Genomic DNA, 17585 nt, shown 5'->3' on the forward strand with positions numbered 1-17585 from the left:
AGCAGCACCCCCCAGCACCCGGCCCTCACCCACTGGATCCAGCTCCCCGGGGTGAAAGCTCCTGGGTAGAGAGAAGGAAGAAACAGTGTTTCTCTGGCACCTTCAGCCTTCCTGCCTGTTTTCCTGCCGTGCGTGGGTGGAGGCCTTTCTTTAGCTACATTCTAAGGAGGGGATGTGTTGAGGAGATCAGTTTCAGGAATTTAACAATCAGGAGGTCAGTCATAAGCACCTGAGTCTAGCTAAATTTGGCTCTGTAATCCTCCCAAACTGGCTATTCCTGGCCCACCCAGGGTCTAGAGGTTTCAGCAAGAAGCAGGAACAAGAGAAGACCCCAGCCCTGAGACGGGCGGTAGAGAATAGTGGTTAAAAGCATTGTTTGAGAGTCAGGTGGACCTGGGTTTGAATCCCAACTCTGCCACTTACTGGCTGCCTGTCCCTGCGCAAACCGCTTTGTGTTTCTGAGCCTCATTTTCCCCATCTGTGAGATGGGAGAATAATGGTGCCTGTCTCTCAACGTTGTAAAGAGGCTAGGAGACAGTGTCCCTACAGAGTGCACACTGAGTGTGGCGTGCAGACAGGCTTAATAATCTGCAGGGCTAATAATGGTATTCGTGGTGGCTCATGGAGCATGGGAGAGAGTGGGTGTGACCCCAGGGTTCCCCGCTGGCAGTGACAAGGCCCTGGGGAATTCCCCTGCTGCCTGTGACTCCAAAAGGCCTGCTGACTGCACAATGCTCTGCCCTGAGGGGGCCAGCCTATCACCAGGAGTCTTCTTAATAATCACAATGCGTTCAGCCATTAACCAGGGTAAAGAGACCATTGGAAGACTTTTGCCTAACCACAGTAAGTATGAATTCAACTGAAAAAAATCCTGACACATGCTCCAAACCCAGTCTGATGACCGCCCCCTACCACCACCAGCTCCCACCATCTCCATCTGCCATGGCCAGACCGTCGCTCCTCCCCGCTCTGTCTCCCATCTTGAAGCCTTTTCCACACTGGAGTCTTCCCTACCTTGAATGGTTTCCATTCACATCTGTTCTGTCCTTCCCCTCAGCAAAATAAATGTCCCTTCTATTCCAGGAGCTGCTGGGGAAGTCCCCGGTTGACATCTAGGGCAGCGTTTGCAAGCGGTGTACTCCACCTGCACTGAATCACCCACGAGGCTTGCTAAGATGCACATGCCTCGCCCCCAGCCCCCATGACCTAGTGAGGCAGAATCTCCACGCAGGGGGCCGGGAATCTCTAGTTCTAATGAGATTCCCCAGGTGATCCAGATCCACGCAAAGCACAAAAACCAATAGTTTGTTTTGAGTCCTTGCTGATTGCTGGAGTCCAGCTAGGGCTAGACCTAGAAAATTCATGAAATAATTTAGCTGAAAAAATCCAAACTCCCCATGTGTTCCCAGTAGGACCACCCAGGAGATCTGGATTCCATTCTTACCTTATAGCAGTAAGTGGTGTTACCTTAAGCAAGTCACTTCCCCTCTCTGGGCCTGTTTTCTCACCTGTAAAAGGAAGGGCCAGGACTTGGGGGTCTCTGGGGCCATCCTGCTCTAACATGTTTGGAAATCCACTTGGGTTAGGCTGCTTTGTAGGGTCGGTGTGGTGGGGAAGGAGAATGGGGAGCTGTTGAGGGTGAGCCCAGATGTCCCATGACTGCCTTGGGGGACAGTCAACAGTTGCTGTTGATGTTCAGAGGGGCACAGAGATCTCAGGCCAGATGAGGGCCAAGGTCAGTACCTACGCGGCCTGGCCTGCGAGGGCTTTGAGGAGCAACTCGAGTGTCTGGGGCCGTGGCGGAGTCAGGCTGGGGCAGTCTGGTGCTGATCCTTGGGGAAAGGAGGGAGCCTGGAGAGTGGGTCTGAATGTCAGGGCTCCGGCCTGGTAGACTGGCTCAGAACCTGGCTCTCAGGCCCTTAGGAACACAAGAGAGCAAACGGGAGCCCCCAGGAATGGCAAGGAACTGCAATTCAGGGGGCCCCCTGGCAGGACGGCTCCACTGCACAGCTCCGGGGGGCAGGGGCATCTCACAGAATACAACGTGCGTGGTGCCCCCAAGAGTTGTGCCACATGGAGGGACGCGCTGGGACTAGGCACCAAGGGTACCGCCAGCCATTCTGGATCCTGAACTTAGGGCAGCAGGACGAGCTCCAGGCCCACCCACTGCCTTGGCCTGCTAGGGCGCAGCCAGCACTTGCGGGGAAGGATGTTTCTCCACCCGTCCCGGTTGGGAACTGGAGGCCTGAGCTCAGCCCTCCCATGGCCACAATAGGTGGGGGGGGGGGCAGGGGGCGGGCAGCAGCAGGCTTGACGGGAACTTACCGCAGATGGACAAAGCTGCTCCCACTAATTACAGGCAGCCCTGCTCACTATGCCCTCTGGGGCCAGACTGCCCAGCCCCTCCCCGTTGACTCAGGAGCACTGCCAACAGGAGGGGAAGGCCCAGAGAAGGTTCCAGGCCATTCAAAGGACTTGCTAACTGGTCCCAGGAGATTGGCATTGTTTTGCTAGAAGAAATGGTTGAGAAGGAACTTAAGAACCACTGAAAATTGGAGGGTTGTTGTCCTGAGCACAGACTCCGAACAAAAAAGATTCAGGGCCATGCAGCATAGCAAGTGCTTTGACCAGCAATCATCTTAACCCTGAAACAACCAGGGAGGTGATTAATACCATTACCCGCCCTCACACCCAAGGAAGCGGGACTTCAGAAGCCACAGAGCTAACAAGTGCCCAAGCTAGGCGCTGACCACCTGACCATGATGGAACCTCTAGAAACAGCCTGACCCTGGTGCAGGACAACAAAGTTTGGCCACTAGAAGATCCGAGAGTACTGGGTAGAAGGGCCGGGGGGTATAAGAGGCCAAGAAATTTTTCTATCTGACCCTTCTGGCGTGGAGAACAGCAGCTCCCCACTTTCCCAGACTCAACTCTCCTGGAGGTTCACCCCTGAGAAGCTCTGATCCCCCCAGAGGCCTGAGTGTAACCTCTTGTGTCTTTTCTCAACTCTTCAGAAACATTCCAGATTCAGAGAGGGACCAACTCCCAACTTCCGTGCTCGCTGAGCATCCCCCAGCCAAAGGTTGAGGGATCCCTGTGTGACAGATGGCTACTCACTCAAGAGCTTTCAAATTCTCTTTATTAAAAATCTTTTTTTTTCCTTTTGTAAAAACAAACACTTGCTGTCAGTTATACAGATCGGGAAAAGTGGTGACGATTTATGAGACACTCAACAAATTCCAATACTTTACAAGTTCAAACTTAAACGAACTAATGTTTTTTTTTCATAAGCTCAAAAGTCAAACTCTGGTCCAGTTCAAGTATAATCTAACAGATCACAGCCTCAGAGTGTCAAGGGAAACCCTGATACTAACGGCTGCTGCGCACACCAACATCAAATTTACCAAATTCTTTGGGAATACTCTGTGGATACACTTTATTTCAGGTGCTTACGATAAAGAGAAAGTATACAGGCCTTTTGTTATGTTAACCCGGGGTACAAATAAATTTGTTGCTCAAGGCAGCATTTGCTCTTGAACAACCTTTTCGGGGACACATTTTGAAATGGTTAACAAACATTGAAGAAAAGCTTTAAAAAAAAAAATCAATATTTTCCTGGTTGCTTTTAATACTGCGTTGTGTATGTCACACGTAGGAATAAAAAGTGCAAATTATAGAGTGGGTGAAACTATGCCAATGGAATTGTATAAAAATAAATAAAAATAAATATATATATACACACAAAAAAAGGATCTTAGATGATTTTTTAAACTACAGGTTCTGATTGAATGCAAAGAGCCTCTTCTCTCTCCTTCACAGGGCCATTCTCCAGCTTTAAAATATGGGGAAGGTCAGTCTATCAGCAAGGGAGCCATTATGTTACTAGGGAATTCAGCTGTTGGAACAGCCATCCAGATTTCCATGGAAACGCTGCTTGGGGGGATGAGCGGGCAGGGTCAGCTTCCACTTTGCTGGGAGAAAAGACTGCCAGCATCTCTGAAAATGCAGTTTTAGCCTTTAGGTTTTTCCCAGCAAGGTTCAGTAAGGAGGCCAGAGAGCTGTCCCCTGGCTTCCCACCAGTGGGAAGGAAGACACACAGGGTCAAAAGTTTCCAAAAAATGGAGGAGGTGGGTTTCCAGAGCACCAGGTAAAAAAAACAGAGGAGTCAGCCAGGGGACCAGGTCTGGGCTGAGTCACCACTTTCAAACTCTACTCTCTTTGAGACACTCACCTTGCTGAGGCCCCCAGCTGCTTGATGCCAAGTTCAGGCTCCCTGCTGCCTCCAGCTTCTCCCTACACCTGTCCAAGCTGGTCTGTGCCTCTGGTGCTCGCCTGAACTCTTCCCTCTCACAGGTCCCCAACAGTTGTCTCCTTGCCAGCGACCACTTGCCCCAAGGTTTACACGTGATCCTCTTATGTTCTGTTTTTCCTTCCTTTCTGTGCCTCAGTTTCCTCACTGATAAAACGTCAGTGTCGAACTCAGATAATCTCTCTACCCTTCTGCCTTTAGTGCAGAGGACAGAATGCGCAGTATAGTCTTATCTACCGTTGAAAGAAAAAAAGCAAAAAATTAAAATAAAACACACAATCTCAACCTAGTCTACCTGCCTGTGGTCAGGAATAGAACTACCAGGAACCGTCTTCCAGGGGCTGAGCTGGGGCGGCTGCTTCCAGGCGAGTGTCTCAGCTTGAGGAAGTAGCACCAGGCTCCCCTCTGACCTTCTCAAGGGTTTCTCCAGGGCTGCAGCTGAGCCTCATTTCCCCCCAGCACCTTTTCCCAGACCCTTCCAATGGATGGCAGACCCTGCAGCCTGTTCTGTCTGGGGCCTGAAGCCACTGACCTTTCAGTATCACAGAGCCTGGTGGGAAGGAGCTCTGTGCTGCATAACATTTAATATCAAAGTCTGCACACGGGGTCAACTCTGAGATGCCCTTGACCTTCTGCCCAGTTGGAAAGGGTCCACCTACAAACACCTGGCAACCCTCAAATGCTCCTCAGTCCTGCAGTCTTCTCTCTCATTTGTGTCCCCTGCCTCCAAGAGACCATTTAAAAACCATTCTGCTATGAGGCTGCTGGAGCCCAGAGTGTAGGCCCCAAAGGGCGAGTCAAGGGCAGATGCCACTTCCTCGTTTTGGTGTCTCTCAAGCCAACCATTTACGGCTGGGAGGCCAACCTTCAACGGAAGCCCTGACCTTCTGCTGTTTTAACTGGAGGGGGAAGACGCTTCTGTTTTCATTTTTACTTAAAGTGAGTCTAGACCAAATTCAATGTCCAGAGTAGAACAAACCCTGGCATCTCTTGAAATCAAGAGGAAGGAGATACATTTGGGGGGAACTTATCAGAGCTTCCAAAACGAAGGGGTCTTTTCCTCCTCAAATTTTATTTTAAGGCATGAATCTGGTGGGCTTCTAGTACGATGGAGAGGATGAAAGAGTTATGAAAATCAGGGCTTTTCAGAAAGGTGGTCCAGCTGGAGGAACTCCCAGCTTCTGCCCACTGACTGTCTAGGGTTCCCCCCTCCAGGACTGCAGGACCCATCTCAGCTCCCCACACACAGGATGCCAGGCAGAAAAACTGCTCCAGGTTCACTGGCATGGTTCTCAACCCAGGAGTCTCCGTGAAATCTTTTTTTTTTTGGAAGACTCAGCCTGGCTTGACCTGTCCTATCCCATCAAGAATCGGAACACTGTGAAAATCCCTGAGAAGTTGGATTTTATGAAAAGAAAATTACCCTGGGCACAGGAGGGAGAGGGGGATGGGGAGGGAGAAAGAGAGAGAAGCAAACTGAAAGACTGTTTGAAGGAAACAGGAGTCGACAGGAAGAGAGTGGGTGCCCCTCAGCAGACTGGACACACCGCGGTGAGGAATCCGGCAGACGCTTCAGGGGCATTTCATGAGTCTCTGAGGACAAACCCAGGCCACGTGGCCTGCCTGGTCTTCCTTCCTCTCTGGCCTTAGTTCCTGTCCCCGAGGGCAGGAAGGCCCCACCTCTCATGCCCTCCTCTCCCCTCTTGCAGCAGTGGCAGGGATGTCAGAGCTTTTTCCTTTCAAAGTGTGGCACGATTCCGCTGTCCTCGGGCCGAGGGCTGCCTGCCCCCTCGGTCTCCATCAGGCCCTCCTTGGCCAGCTGGGACAAGTACTTCTGTGGGACAAACACGGGGGTGGGGGGGGGGGAGAGAGAGTGGTGAGCTGCCAGGAGAGGAAGGGGGTGTGTGCCTTGACCCCCTCTCCTATCACCTTGCCCAGTGGGTGGGACCCCTCTTCTTCCTCCCCAGATTCTTCCAGGGCTCCAGGACCCATGCTAAGTGATGAGCTCCGCCCCCTTTATGTTAGTTTACAAATGACCCATAGAGAAGGTAGAAAGTACAGATCCTAACCATAGCAAACACATCCGTAGGCCGTATCCCAGACCAAGTGCTATTCTAACTGCTTTTCTTCTATAAACTCATTTAATGCTCACAACAACTCTACTTCTTTTCCAGAAAGGTTTCTAGTATCCAGGCAGCACATCACGTGTAAAAGGCAGAGGGACGAGAGGGAGGCTGGAAGGGTGGGGAGGGGAGCAGCTCTGTCCTATAGTGACTGTGAAAGAGAAACCGCAGCCTTACGTTGGAGACTCCAGCAGACGGGCTGGCAGCCTCTGTGTCTCGGAGGTTCCGTGGTGGGGGGCTACCTCCGCCCTGCCCCAGAGCACTCACTGCTCCCGCTGGCCCCCAGCCCAGCTCGGCGAGCCTGTCGGGCTGCTCCTGGGATTCTGGATTCAGCGCAGTGAGGTGGAACCGGAAAATGCCTGGCGCCCCAGCTGCATATCCTCTGATGGCTGGGGCAGCCAAGGGCAGTGCAGAGAGCACAGCATTACGAGTCAGCAGGGTTAAGTCCCCTGCAGTGGTCAGGTGTGTGGGCTTTGCCATCAGATGACCCGGGTTCAAATGCTAGCTCTCAGCAGGCAAGTTCTCCAATATCTTCGACTGTAAAGTGTGAGTAATATAGTAACTACTGCATAAGGTTGCTGTGAAGTCCAAGAGAGGTACCATAAAGGATTGAGCACACTGCCTGGCATGGAATAAACACTCAGCAATGTTGCCCTTTATCATTAGTGGCACCAACTGTCTGATTTGGGGAAAGTCACTCATCTTTTCCCAGCTTCAGACCCGAAACTGTTAAATGGGAGAAATGATATCTTCCTCCTTCCTTCTCCAGGGTTGATTCTGAGGGTCAGACAAGATGATGTGCTTGAGGTGACAGGGTCGACCTGCTCTCTCTAGGAGGGACTGTGGTTGGCTTTGAGTGGTGGGTGAGCCTGACGGGGAGAAGGGCAGACCGTGGATCTCTCCAGGCTAGGCTGCTGATGGAGGGCCGGGTTTCTCCTCCACCTCGTCTCAGGGAAGGCAAGCAGGTGGGTGTACCACCAACTGGACTGAGCAGGCGTCTAGTTTTCCCATCTAGCACTGACTCCACCTGCTATTCCGATCACTCTGGTGCGTTCTCTCAGAGCATGACCACCAGTGGGCACAGCCGGGATTGCAGAGAGAAAATGAAGGTTCCTTCTACCCTGCCTCAAAGAACAACCTGACTCCTACCTCAAGGCCTCCCGGGGGTGCTAGGTTTACAAGTTGCCTGACTTAGGTGTCAGCCAGCACCTGCTACTTGGGGCTGAATTCCTCCCTTTTCACAAGTGTAACATGGAGTGTGGTGCAGTGGGTGTGACTGTGTGGACAGAGACATTCTGTCAAGGCCACTTCCCAGATAGGCAGAAACCCTATCTGGGTAGCCTGCGATGGAGGCTCCCATCTTCAGGACAGGTGTGCCAGGGCAACCTGAACTGCAGTTGGCGGGCGTAAGGGGCTTAGCCAGCATCTGGACCTGACATGCCTGGGACCACAGGAATGGTCTACTGTGGGGAGGCGAGTCTGCCTGGGGGTTTGGCCCAGAGGCCCAGAACACAGTGCAGTCGGCTGCCCTGCAAAAAACACAGGGTTTAGAATTCAAGGCCCTGGCAAGTCTGCACTCACTCTTCCTACCTTCCTGGGTGACCTTGAGCTGTGTGTCTCCTTGGGGGCTACACAATCCAGCCAAGAATGCCGGATGAGATCACAGGTTCTCATGTTGAAGTATCATAATCTGCTGGAAAGACTTTTTAAAATGCAGATTCTCAGGCCCCACGCTACAGAGAGAATGAATAAGCACGTATAGGGTAGGTCCAAGAAGCTACATTTTTAAAAGATTCCAGCTGGTGTGAAGACCAAGGTTTGGGAAAATCAGGACCGGATGATCTTGAAGACCCCGTCCAGCCGTGCCGTTCTAGAGGTTTAATCTTGTTGGGGGTGAGGGACGATGATGTCTTCAGGGTAGACAGCTGCCCTCGGCTGGCGCCGGGTAGCCCAATCCGAACCCTTGGCCTGGCCAAGTCACTGCCCGCCCCCAGGAGAGGCTGGGACCTGGGCCCCAGACCTCGTGGCTTCCTTGGTCATAGAACAGCTGCTTTCCAGAGGGAAATCAAGAGGCTTAAATGACCTGAGTTTGGGCATAGCCAAGGACAGTCCCTTGCAGATGGTGACCCAGGCCATGACATGGGTCTCAGTTTGCAAGACTAGCTTAGTAGAGTGAAAAGAGGAAAGGGATTAAGAATCAGGCAATCTGGCCCCAGGCCTAGTAACTCACCATCTACATGGCCTTGGACAAATGCAAGGCTTGGACAAATCCTTGGCTTCTCTGGGCTCCAGTTTTCCTCAATTATAAAACAAGAGAACTGGCCCATATCTGAGTTTTCTTAACTGGGGTACACATTCAAACCATTTGGAGAACTTTCTCAAATTACATATTTGAGAAAGTTCTCAAATTCTACTGAACACCTGGCCTAAGTAGTATAAATACTTTTGAAACACTGTCTAGGGGATTTTGGTTCACATCCCTGGTTAAGAACCACCAGAGCAGCCATTCTTTAACAATTAAACTGATAGTAATGCCTGCTCTGGAATTAGGGCATGCTGCTACCACAAGGGTCTTCTAATGTCAAGGCCTTGTGCCTCAAAAATGTAGTTTGATTCCTTGTAGTAAAAACAGGAGTTGCCTTGATATACTTACCCCTGAGTGTCTGATCTTCCATGATTTGTATTACATTACTAATCCCCAGCTTATACCAGAAGTTATATGAAAATCACATTCTAATATGCTATATATTATATAGGTATATATTATAGGATATATTGCTATATCTTGTGATTTTAAGAAGTGTTTTTTCCACACATTAACAGTTCTGAAATTGAGATGCATTTTACAGTTGATGGAGTCTCACCGTTTAATTTGTAACATTTTTTTCCTTGTTGATATCAAAAAATAGTGGTGTGTCTTACCACCGATGGCACCTTAGATTAGATAAAATATGGTATATAGGGTATTTTTTATATGCCATGGTTAATATACTATGAAACGTACTTATTTTATTTTTTGCTTATCTCCTACGCTAGAATGGAAGGTCCATGAGGGCAGGGATTGCTGTCTGCTTTTTTTGTTGTTGTCTACCCAGTGCCTAGAATAGTGTCTGGTCCATGCCTGGTATGCCTGTGATAATAGCTACAGTATGGACGGACATTTCAATAGAACATAATAGTGGGTTTTATTCTAGCAAACAAGGATAGTGCACAGGTAAAGAGAAACATAGAGAAATATCTGCATCTGGAACATCCAGGTGAAAAGGGACCAGACCCAACCAGGGGCCAGGTGAACGCTAATGAGTCATTCGGTCTAGAGGGAGAGGCAGTTACAAAAAAACCCAAGCCAAACAGAATGCTTTGTACCAAGGTGGAGACAGATGTTCTGAGAGCGTGTGGGAAGCTGCTACCATAAGGAGCCACCTGGTAGAGTCAGGACTGAGAGAACAGGAGGAGTTTCCCATGAGATGGAAGGAGACAGCAACGCACAGAAACTGAGACCAGGGCGCACTCCCCACACCCTCCCCGGGCGCTAGGCAAGGAAGGCCAACGGTTACCTGTAAGTTCCGGTAGTGGACGGCACTGCGACAGTGGCTCATCTTTGCCATCTCCTCGCTCGTGTAGAACAGCCCACACAGTTTGCAATAAAAGCCGGTCCTGGGCACCACGAACTCCACCCCTGCAGAAGGATTGGAGGTGGATAGGTAGGCAATTAGGAAGGTGGAGGGAGGCCCCCGGGGTCCAGACAGCAGTCAGGTGGTAACAGGAGCAATGCACTCCAGCCCTCTATTACTGTTGACTTTGGCTGGTTACCCAGTTTCTTCAGGCCTCAGTTTCCTCATTTGAGAAACAGGCACGAAGAAAATAGCATCAACTTCATTCACAGGCAGCTGTGAATGTGAGGGATGTACTCCCTGAAGTGTGATGGAGGGCTTAGCAATTATATGCTCTGCAACTGCCTTTGGGAAGTAGGTCCAGGCTCTACTACTCAGCCTATTTCCAGGGAAAGGAGGAGGAAGGAGGTTTCTTACATTTCCCTGGGTGGATTTTGTTTCTCCACACTGTACCCCTCTCTGCAGCTGTTGTGGCCAGGACTCTGGAAGAATGCTCTCTTTTTTTTTTTTTTATAAAGTGAATGTTTTTTAAAAAATTTATTTAATTAATTTATTTTTGGCTGTGTTGTGTCTTCGTTGCGGTGTGTGAGCTTCTCATTGCGGTGGCTTCTCTTGTTGCGGATCATGGGCTCTAGGCACATGGGCTTCAGTAGTTGCGGCACGCGGGCTCAGTAGCTGTGGCTCGTGGGCTCTAGAGCGCAGGCTCAGTAGTTGTGGCGCACGGGCTTAGCTGCTCCGCGGCACGTGGGATCTTCCCGGACCAGGGCTTGAACCCATGTCCCCTGCATTGGCAGGAGGATTCTTAACCACTGTGCCACCAGGGAAGCCCAAGAATGCTCTCATTTTTGTTTGCTTATTTTCGAATTATGTTCATTAAAGAAAAATTTTAAAGATAGAAGTGAGGAAAAATCACCCAGAGTCATTCCAATCAAAATATTTTCTTCCACACTATCTATATAGAGAGCCTTTTTTGGGGGGAGGGGGACATTTTTAATCACACCCTAAGTGTAATTCTATCTCCTCCTTTTTTCATGTGATGATCTAGCATAAACATTTTTCCATCTTTCTCCAGTCTTTACACCTGAATCATTAATTAGTAACATTATATTTATGATGCGTTAAATAAAAGTGCCAGGATTCTGGGAGGCGTTCTGATTCTGAGGAAGGGAAATGGTGGCCCAACAGCCAGACAAGTGACAGTGTCACAGCCCAGAGGATTCATCTCTGAAGTGGGACGGTGGCCGCTCCAGCCTCCACCAAGGTGTTTGAGGGTCACAGTTCTCCTCTTGAAGACACAGACAGCAGACTGGAAAGAGCCCAGGTCTGAGAAGGCACAGACCAGAGGCTAAGAATCTGTGTAGCCTGGCGAGAGCTGGCTGAACCCCTCCTGGGTCTCAGGTTCCTCAGGCACCTGATCGTGAAGCACCAGCTAAAGAACAGGGTGTGAGGGCCATGATGAGCAGGACCCACTGCGGAACTAAAGGAAAGGGGCTAGCCACTCAGGACACCCAGATCCCGCCTTCAGACTGGGGCCGCTCCCTGTGTGCTGACACACTTCAGCTGGGCTTTGCTGCTGCCCGTCTGGTTGGTTCTGCTGGGGGTGGGGGAAGGTTGGAGATCTGGCCCCAAGGGGCGGCAGGGAGAGCGGGGCTGGGAGCGGCACACCAGGGCCAGAGCAGCTTCTTGCAGAGAGGGGGACAGGCCAAGGCACTGCGTGTGACCACAACCCTGGGCCTCGCTTCACTTTCCTTCTCCTGCCTCCTGACAGACAGAGCTAAGTGCACAGGAGACCCTGTCATAGAGGAGCAGCTTAGACTTGTAATTATAACTTTTTTTTTTTGCATTTCAAAAGAGCCACTTATCAGTGTGGAGGGGCAGGCCTGGAGGGAGGAGGGAGCATGGGAGGCCTGCCTGCGGCCTGCCTTGACTGATGGCTCCTCTGTGGTCTGGGGCCTGGGCGGCCTCAGCCGGTTCTAACTGCCACACAGCAAGCCCGCTGCCGTGCCCTCAGCAGTCTCCAGTGGTCCCTGGGCGGGGGGGGGGGGCATCCCAGCTGCCCAAGGGGAGGCCGAGTGTCCTTCCCCTCCCCACCATCCTCCCACCCTCACTGCAAAGGATGGGAAAGCGTTGGCTTTGCCTGTGTGTGGCCAGCCCACCCCTCCACCTCCCCCGGGCCCTGGCTCCTGGCTGTGGCTGGCAAACGAGCATTAAGCAAGGCCTGCTTTTGTCCTCTGTTCCTGCAAAACACTTCTCCCCTTTGCTGCTGCTCTATGGGGAGCAGAGGCCCACACAAGACAAGAGACGGGCAACCAGAAAAGGAGAAGCACCACCCGAGGCCACGTGGAGCAGACGCAGGCCTGTGATCAGAGCCTCTCCCTGTGTCCCGTCCCAGACCCTGCAGGATCGGCCAGTTGGGTAAAACCAGGAAAGAAGCCTTGAGGTTTTCACTGCAGACCCTGCTGAGGCCTCCAGAATCTTCCAGGTTTCCCAAGAGGCCTCCTAGTCCCTGTTCTTGGCCCCCCAAAAAGGGTGCAGCTGCCTCAGAAGCCACCACAGAGGGTGAAGCAGGGTCTCAGCAGTGCCCCTTTCGACCCCAGCAGCACAGCTACCATCTGTAGTGAGATTTCACTTGAACAAAGGCTTCCACTGGGGAAAACAAAACAAAACAAAACAGCTCGGAAGCCACAGTATACTGGAGAGAAAATGGAATATGGAATTTAGAGTCAGATAGACCTAGCTCTTTGACTCACATTGTGTGATCTCAGGTATGTTATTTAACCTCTCTGAGATCAGTTTCTTCATCTATGAAACAGGAATAATAATACCACAAATGGTGTTATGGGGAAGCACCTATCATTTTGCCTGGTGCTCAAAAAATATTAGTTTCCATGGGGGCTTCCCTGGTGGCACAGTGGCCGCCTGCCAATGCAGGGGACATGGGTTCGAGCCCTGGTCTGGGAAGATCCCACATGCCGCGGAGCAACTAAGCCCATGTGCCACAACTACCGAGCCTGCGCTCTAGAGCCTGTGAGCCACAACTACTGAGCCCACGTGCTGCAACTACTGAAGCCCGCGTGCCTAGAGCCCATGCTCTGCAACGAGAGAAGCCACTGTAGTGAGAAGCCCGCGTGCTGCAACAAAGGGTAGCCCCCGCTCGTCGCCATTAGAGAAAGCCCGCGTGCAGTAACGAAGACCCAATGTGGCCAAAAATAAATAAATAAAAATAAATTTTAAAAAAAAGCATTAAAAGAATATTAGTTTCCAGACACGTGTTGAACCTTTCTGCACAGAGGCCAGAAGGCCCTCCAGCCTTTCACCAGAGCCGCCTGGAGAACCCAGACTCCACGGCTGCCAGCAACTCTCCTCCCTGCCTCCACTGGCCTCTGGGGCTCGTTGGGCAGGTGGTCAGAGACAGCTCTGAGGAAGGAGAAGCTGGGGCAGGATCCCCAAACGCCTGGGAACTCACCCTTGAGTAACCGGCGGTTGCACGGGCACTAGGATACCAACACTGCCTCGGGATGCCTCTGGAATGTGAGGGCCAGGGGAAGCAGCAGCGTCAAGAAAAAACTGCCACAGCCCCAGTGAGTTCTGGAGCAACCTGGTCCTCCCATTTTTCAGCCTCTCCTAAGTACAATAACTAAAGCTACATCTGCCTTCTAATAATAGCTCCTGGCACTGGTAATTACAACTCTGTCATCCCAGCAAAGCCTGGGATGGGTGGCGGGGGAGCTTGCATTTTGCAGGCAATGCCCTTTGGTTCTGGGAAGAGCAGGCCTTGGCAGGCTCACACTGGCTGGGGTCACCCAGAGCTGGCCTGAAACACATAGGGTGCCCTTCCCCACCCCCATGCCCAGTCCAGCCCCTAAGCAGCAGGACTCTGCCCCCCCTCTCCTCCTCATTCTGCCTCTCTGCTCTCCACAGGGACCAAGCCTGAGTTGTTCCTCCACCCCCAGAACTCTCTCTGCTAGGAACAGACCATGGAGGGTGAAGGGTTATGTAGCCCCCAGTGAGAGGAAGCATAGTAGGTCTCAATAACTATTTCATAAATGAATAATAACAATAGACAACCTGTATTAAGTACGTTCTACTGGAAGACACTGAGACCTTACCAGTACTCATTCAACTCATCCTCAAAATAACCCTACATGGTAGGCGTCTATTACCAGCCCTTATTTAGAGATGAAGAAAGCCAAGGAGAGAGGTTAAATAAGCAGCTTTTTGTCCCACAGCCAGCTGGGATTTGAACCCAGGAAGTCAGATTCCACAGTCTGTGCTCTTAACCACTCCACCCAATTGCCTTTCCTCCACTGTGCTGCCTGAACTGTAGGAACAAGAGGGTCTCCAATTAGGAATCCTCAGTTCTGACATGAGCCTGCTGTGTGATCTCAGGTAAGAAAGTCTCTGGGCTTCAGTTTCCTCACCTGTCAAATGCAGAAAATAGTACCGTATGCACCTTACTGAGATGGATGAGACAATAGGTCTCAAAGCTAATCAGAGGGGAGACCTTCAAGATGGGGGAGGAGTAAGACGTGGAGATCACCTTCCTCCCCACAAATACATCTACATGTGGAACAACTCCTATAGAACACCTACTGAACGCTGGCAGAAGACCTCAGACTTCCCAAAAGGGAACAGACACCTGAGGGCGGCCTACATGCAGAGGCGGGGCCAAACCAAAGCTGAACCCCAGGTGCTGTGGGAACAAAGAAGAGAAAGGGAAATTTCTCGGTGCAGCCTCAGGAGCAGTGGATTAAATGCCCACAATCAACTTGATGAAACCCGCATCTGCGGAATACCTGAATGGACAACAAATGTTCCCAAAATTGAGGCGATGGACTTTGGGAGCAACTGTAGACTTGGGGTTTGCTTTCTGCATCTGATTTGTTTCTGGTTTTTATGTTCATCTAGGTTTAGTTTTTAGTGCTTGTCAGCATTGGTAGATTTGTTTATTGGTTTGGTTGCTCTCTTCTTTTTTAAAAAATTATTATTATTTTTTCCCTTTTTTCTCTTTTTGTGAGTGTGTATGTATATGTTTCTTTGTGCTATTTTGTCTGTTTAGATTTGCTCTTACCATTTGTCCTAGGGTTCTAACTGTTTGGGTTTTTTTGTTGTTGTTGTTTGTTTGTTTTCTTTTTATGAGTGTGTGTGTATATGATTCTTTGTGTGATTTTGTCTGTTTAGTTTTGCTTTTACCATTTTGTTTGGGGTTCTATCTGTTCATTTTTTTTTCTTCCTATTTTTTCTTCCTTTTATTCCGAGCTGTGTGGCTGGCAGGGTCTTGGTGTTCCAGCTGGGTGTCAGGCCTGAGCCTCAGAGATGGGAGAGCCGAGCCCAGGAGATTGGACCACCAGAGACCTCCCAGCCCCATGTAATATCAATCAGCGAGAGCTCTCCCAGAGATCTGTGTCTCAACACTAAGACCCAGCTCCACCCAATGGCCAGCAAGCTCCCATGCTGGAAGCCCCATGCCAAACAACTAGCAAGACAGGAACACAACCCCACCCATTAGCAGAGAGGCTGCCTGAAGTCATACTAAGTTCACAGACACCCCAAAACACGCCACTGGACATGGTCCTGCCCACCAGAAGGACAAGATCCAGCCCCACCCACCAGAACACAGGCACCCGTCCCCTCCACCAGGAAGCCTACACAACCCACTGAACCAACCTTACCCACTGGGGGCAGACACCAAAAACAACGGGAACTATGAACCTGCAGCCTGCAAAACGGAGACCCCAAACACAGTAAGTTAAACAAAAAGAGAAGACAGAGAAATACGCAGCACATGAAGGAGCAATGTAAAAACACACCAGACCAAACAAAAGAGGAGGAAATATGCAGTCTACCTGAAAAAGAATTCAGAGTAATGATAGTAAAGATGATCCAAAATCTTAGAAATAGAATGGATAAAATACAAGAAATGTTTAACAAGGATCTAGAAGAACTAAAGAGCAAACAAACAATGATGAACAACACAATAAATGAAATTAAAAATTCTCTAGAAGGAATCAATAGCAGAATAACTGAGGCAGAAGAATGGATAAGTGACCTGGAAGATAAACTAGTGGAAATAACTGCCACAGAGCAAAATAAAGAAAAAAGAATGAAAAGAATTGAGGACAGTCTTAGAGACCTATGGGACAACACTAAATGTACCAACATTCGAATAATAGGGGTCCCAGAAGAAGAAGAGAAAAGAAAGGGTCTGAGAAAATATTGGAAGAGATTATAGCTGAAAGCTTCCCTAACGTGGGAAAGGAAATAGTCAAGTCCAGGAAGCACAGAGTCCCATGCAGGATTAATCCAAGGAGAAACAAGCCAAGACACATATTAATCAATCTATCAAAAATTAAATACAAAGAAAAAATATTAAAAGCAGCAAGGGAAAAACAACAAATAACATACAAGGGAATCCCCATAAGATTAACAGCTGATCTTTCAGCAGAAACTCTGCAAGCCAAAAGGGAGTGGCAGGACACATTTAAAGTGATGAAAGGGAAAAACCTACAACCAAGATTACTCCACCCAGCAAGCATCTCATTCAGATTCAACAGAGAAATTAAAACCTTTACAGACAAGTAAAAGTTAAGAGAATTTAGCACGACCAAACCTGCTTTACAACAAATGCTAGAGGAACGTCTCTAGGCAGGAAACACAAGAGAAGGAAAAGACCTACAAAAACAAACCCAAAACAATTAAGAAAATGTTAATAAGAACATACATATCGATAATTACCTTAAATGTAAATGGATTAAATGCTCCAACCAAAAGACATAGACTGGCTGAATGGATACAAAAACAAGACCCATATATATGCTGTCTACAAGAGACCCACTTCAGACCTAGGGACATGTACAGACTGAAAGTGAGGGGATGGAAAAAGACATTCCATGCAAATGGAAATCAAAAGAAAGCTGGAGTAGCAATACTCATACCAGACAAAACAGACTTTAAAATAAAGACTATTATAAGAGACAAAGAAGGACACTACATAATGATCAAGGGATCAATCCAAGAAGATATAACAATTGTAAATATTTATGCACCCAACATAGGAGCACCTCAATACATAAGGCAAATGCTAACAGCCATAAAAGGAGAAATCGACAGTAACACAGTAAGAGTAGGGACTTTAACACTTCACTTTCACCAATGGACAGATGATACAGAATGAAAATAAATAAGGAAACACAAGCTTTAAATGACACATTAGACCAGATAGACTTAATTGATATTTATAGGACATTCCATCCAAAAACAACAGAGTACACTTTCTTCTCAAGTGCACATGGAACATTCTCCAGGATAGATCATATCTTGCGTCACAAATCAAGCCTTGGTAAATTTAGGAAAATTGAAATCGTATCAAGTATCTTTTCTGACCGCTACACTATGAGACTAGATATCAATTACAGGAAAAAAACTGTAAAAAATACAAACATATGGAGGCTGAACAATACGCTACTAAATAACCAAGAGATCACTGAAGAAATCAAAGAGGAAATCAAAAAATACCTAGAAACAAATGACAATGAAAAC

General features: G+C 49.2%; 1 protein-coding gene across 3 annotated transcripts in view; it reads right to left on the bottom strand.

The window, feature by feature from the left end:
* Positions 1 to 3117: 3117 nt before the first annotated feature.
* The window catches only part of RBM20 (RNA binding motif protein 20), a 205923-nt gene continuing 191455 nt past the window's right edge, over positions 3118 to 17585 (bottom strand). For 2 of the 3 annotated variants that reach the window (XM_007173074.2, XM_057530739.1), the window contains 2 exons: positions 9990 to 10111; positions 3118 to 6143 (listed from right to left, as the gene is read on the bottom strand). In XM_007173074.2, the coding sequence (XP_007173136.2) occupies positions 6033 to 6143; positions 9990 to 10111 (233 nt within the window). In that variant the 3' untranslated portion in view covers positions 3118 to 6032. The remainder of the gene's footprint in view (positions 6144 to 9989; positions 10112 to 17585) is intronic. The other variant, XR_450227.2, reaches the window with a different exon arrangement.

The sequence above is a fragment of the Balaenoptera acutorostrata genome, chromosome 16 (genome assembly GCF_949987535.1).
Source record: "Balaenoptera acutorostrata chromosome 16, mBalAcu1.1, whole genome shotgun sequence".
Classification (NCBI taxonomy): domain Eukaryota; kingdom Metazoa; phylum Chordata; class Mammalia; order Artiodactyla; family Balaenopteridae; genus Balaenoptera; species Balaenoptera acutorostrata.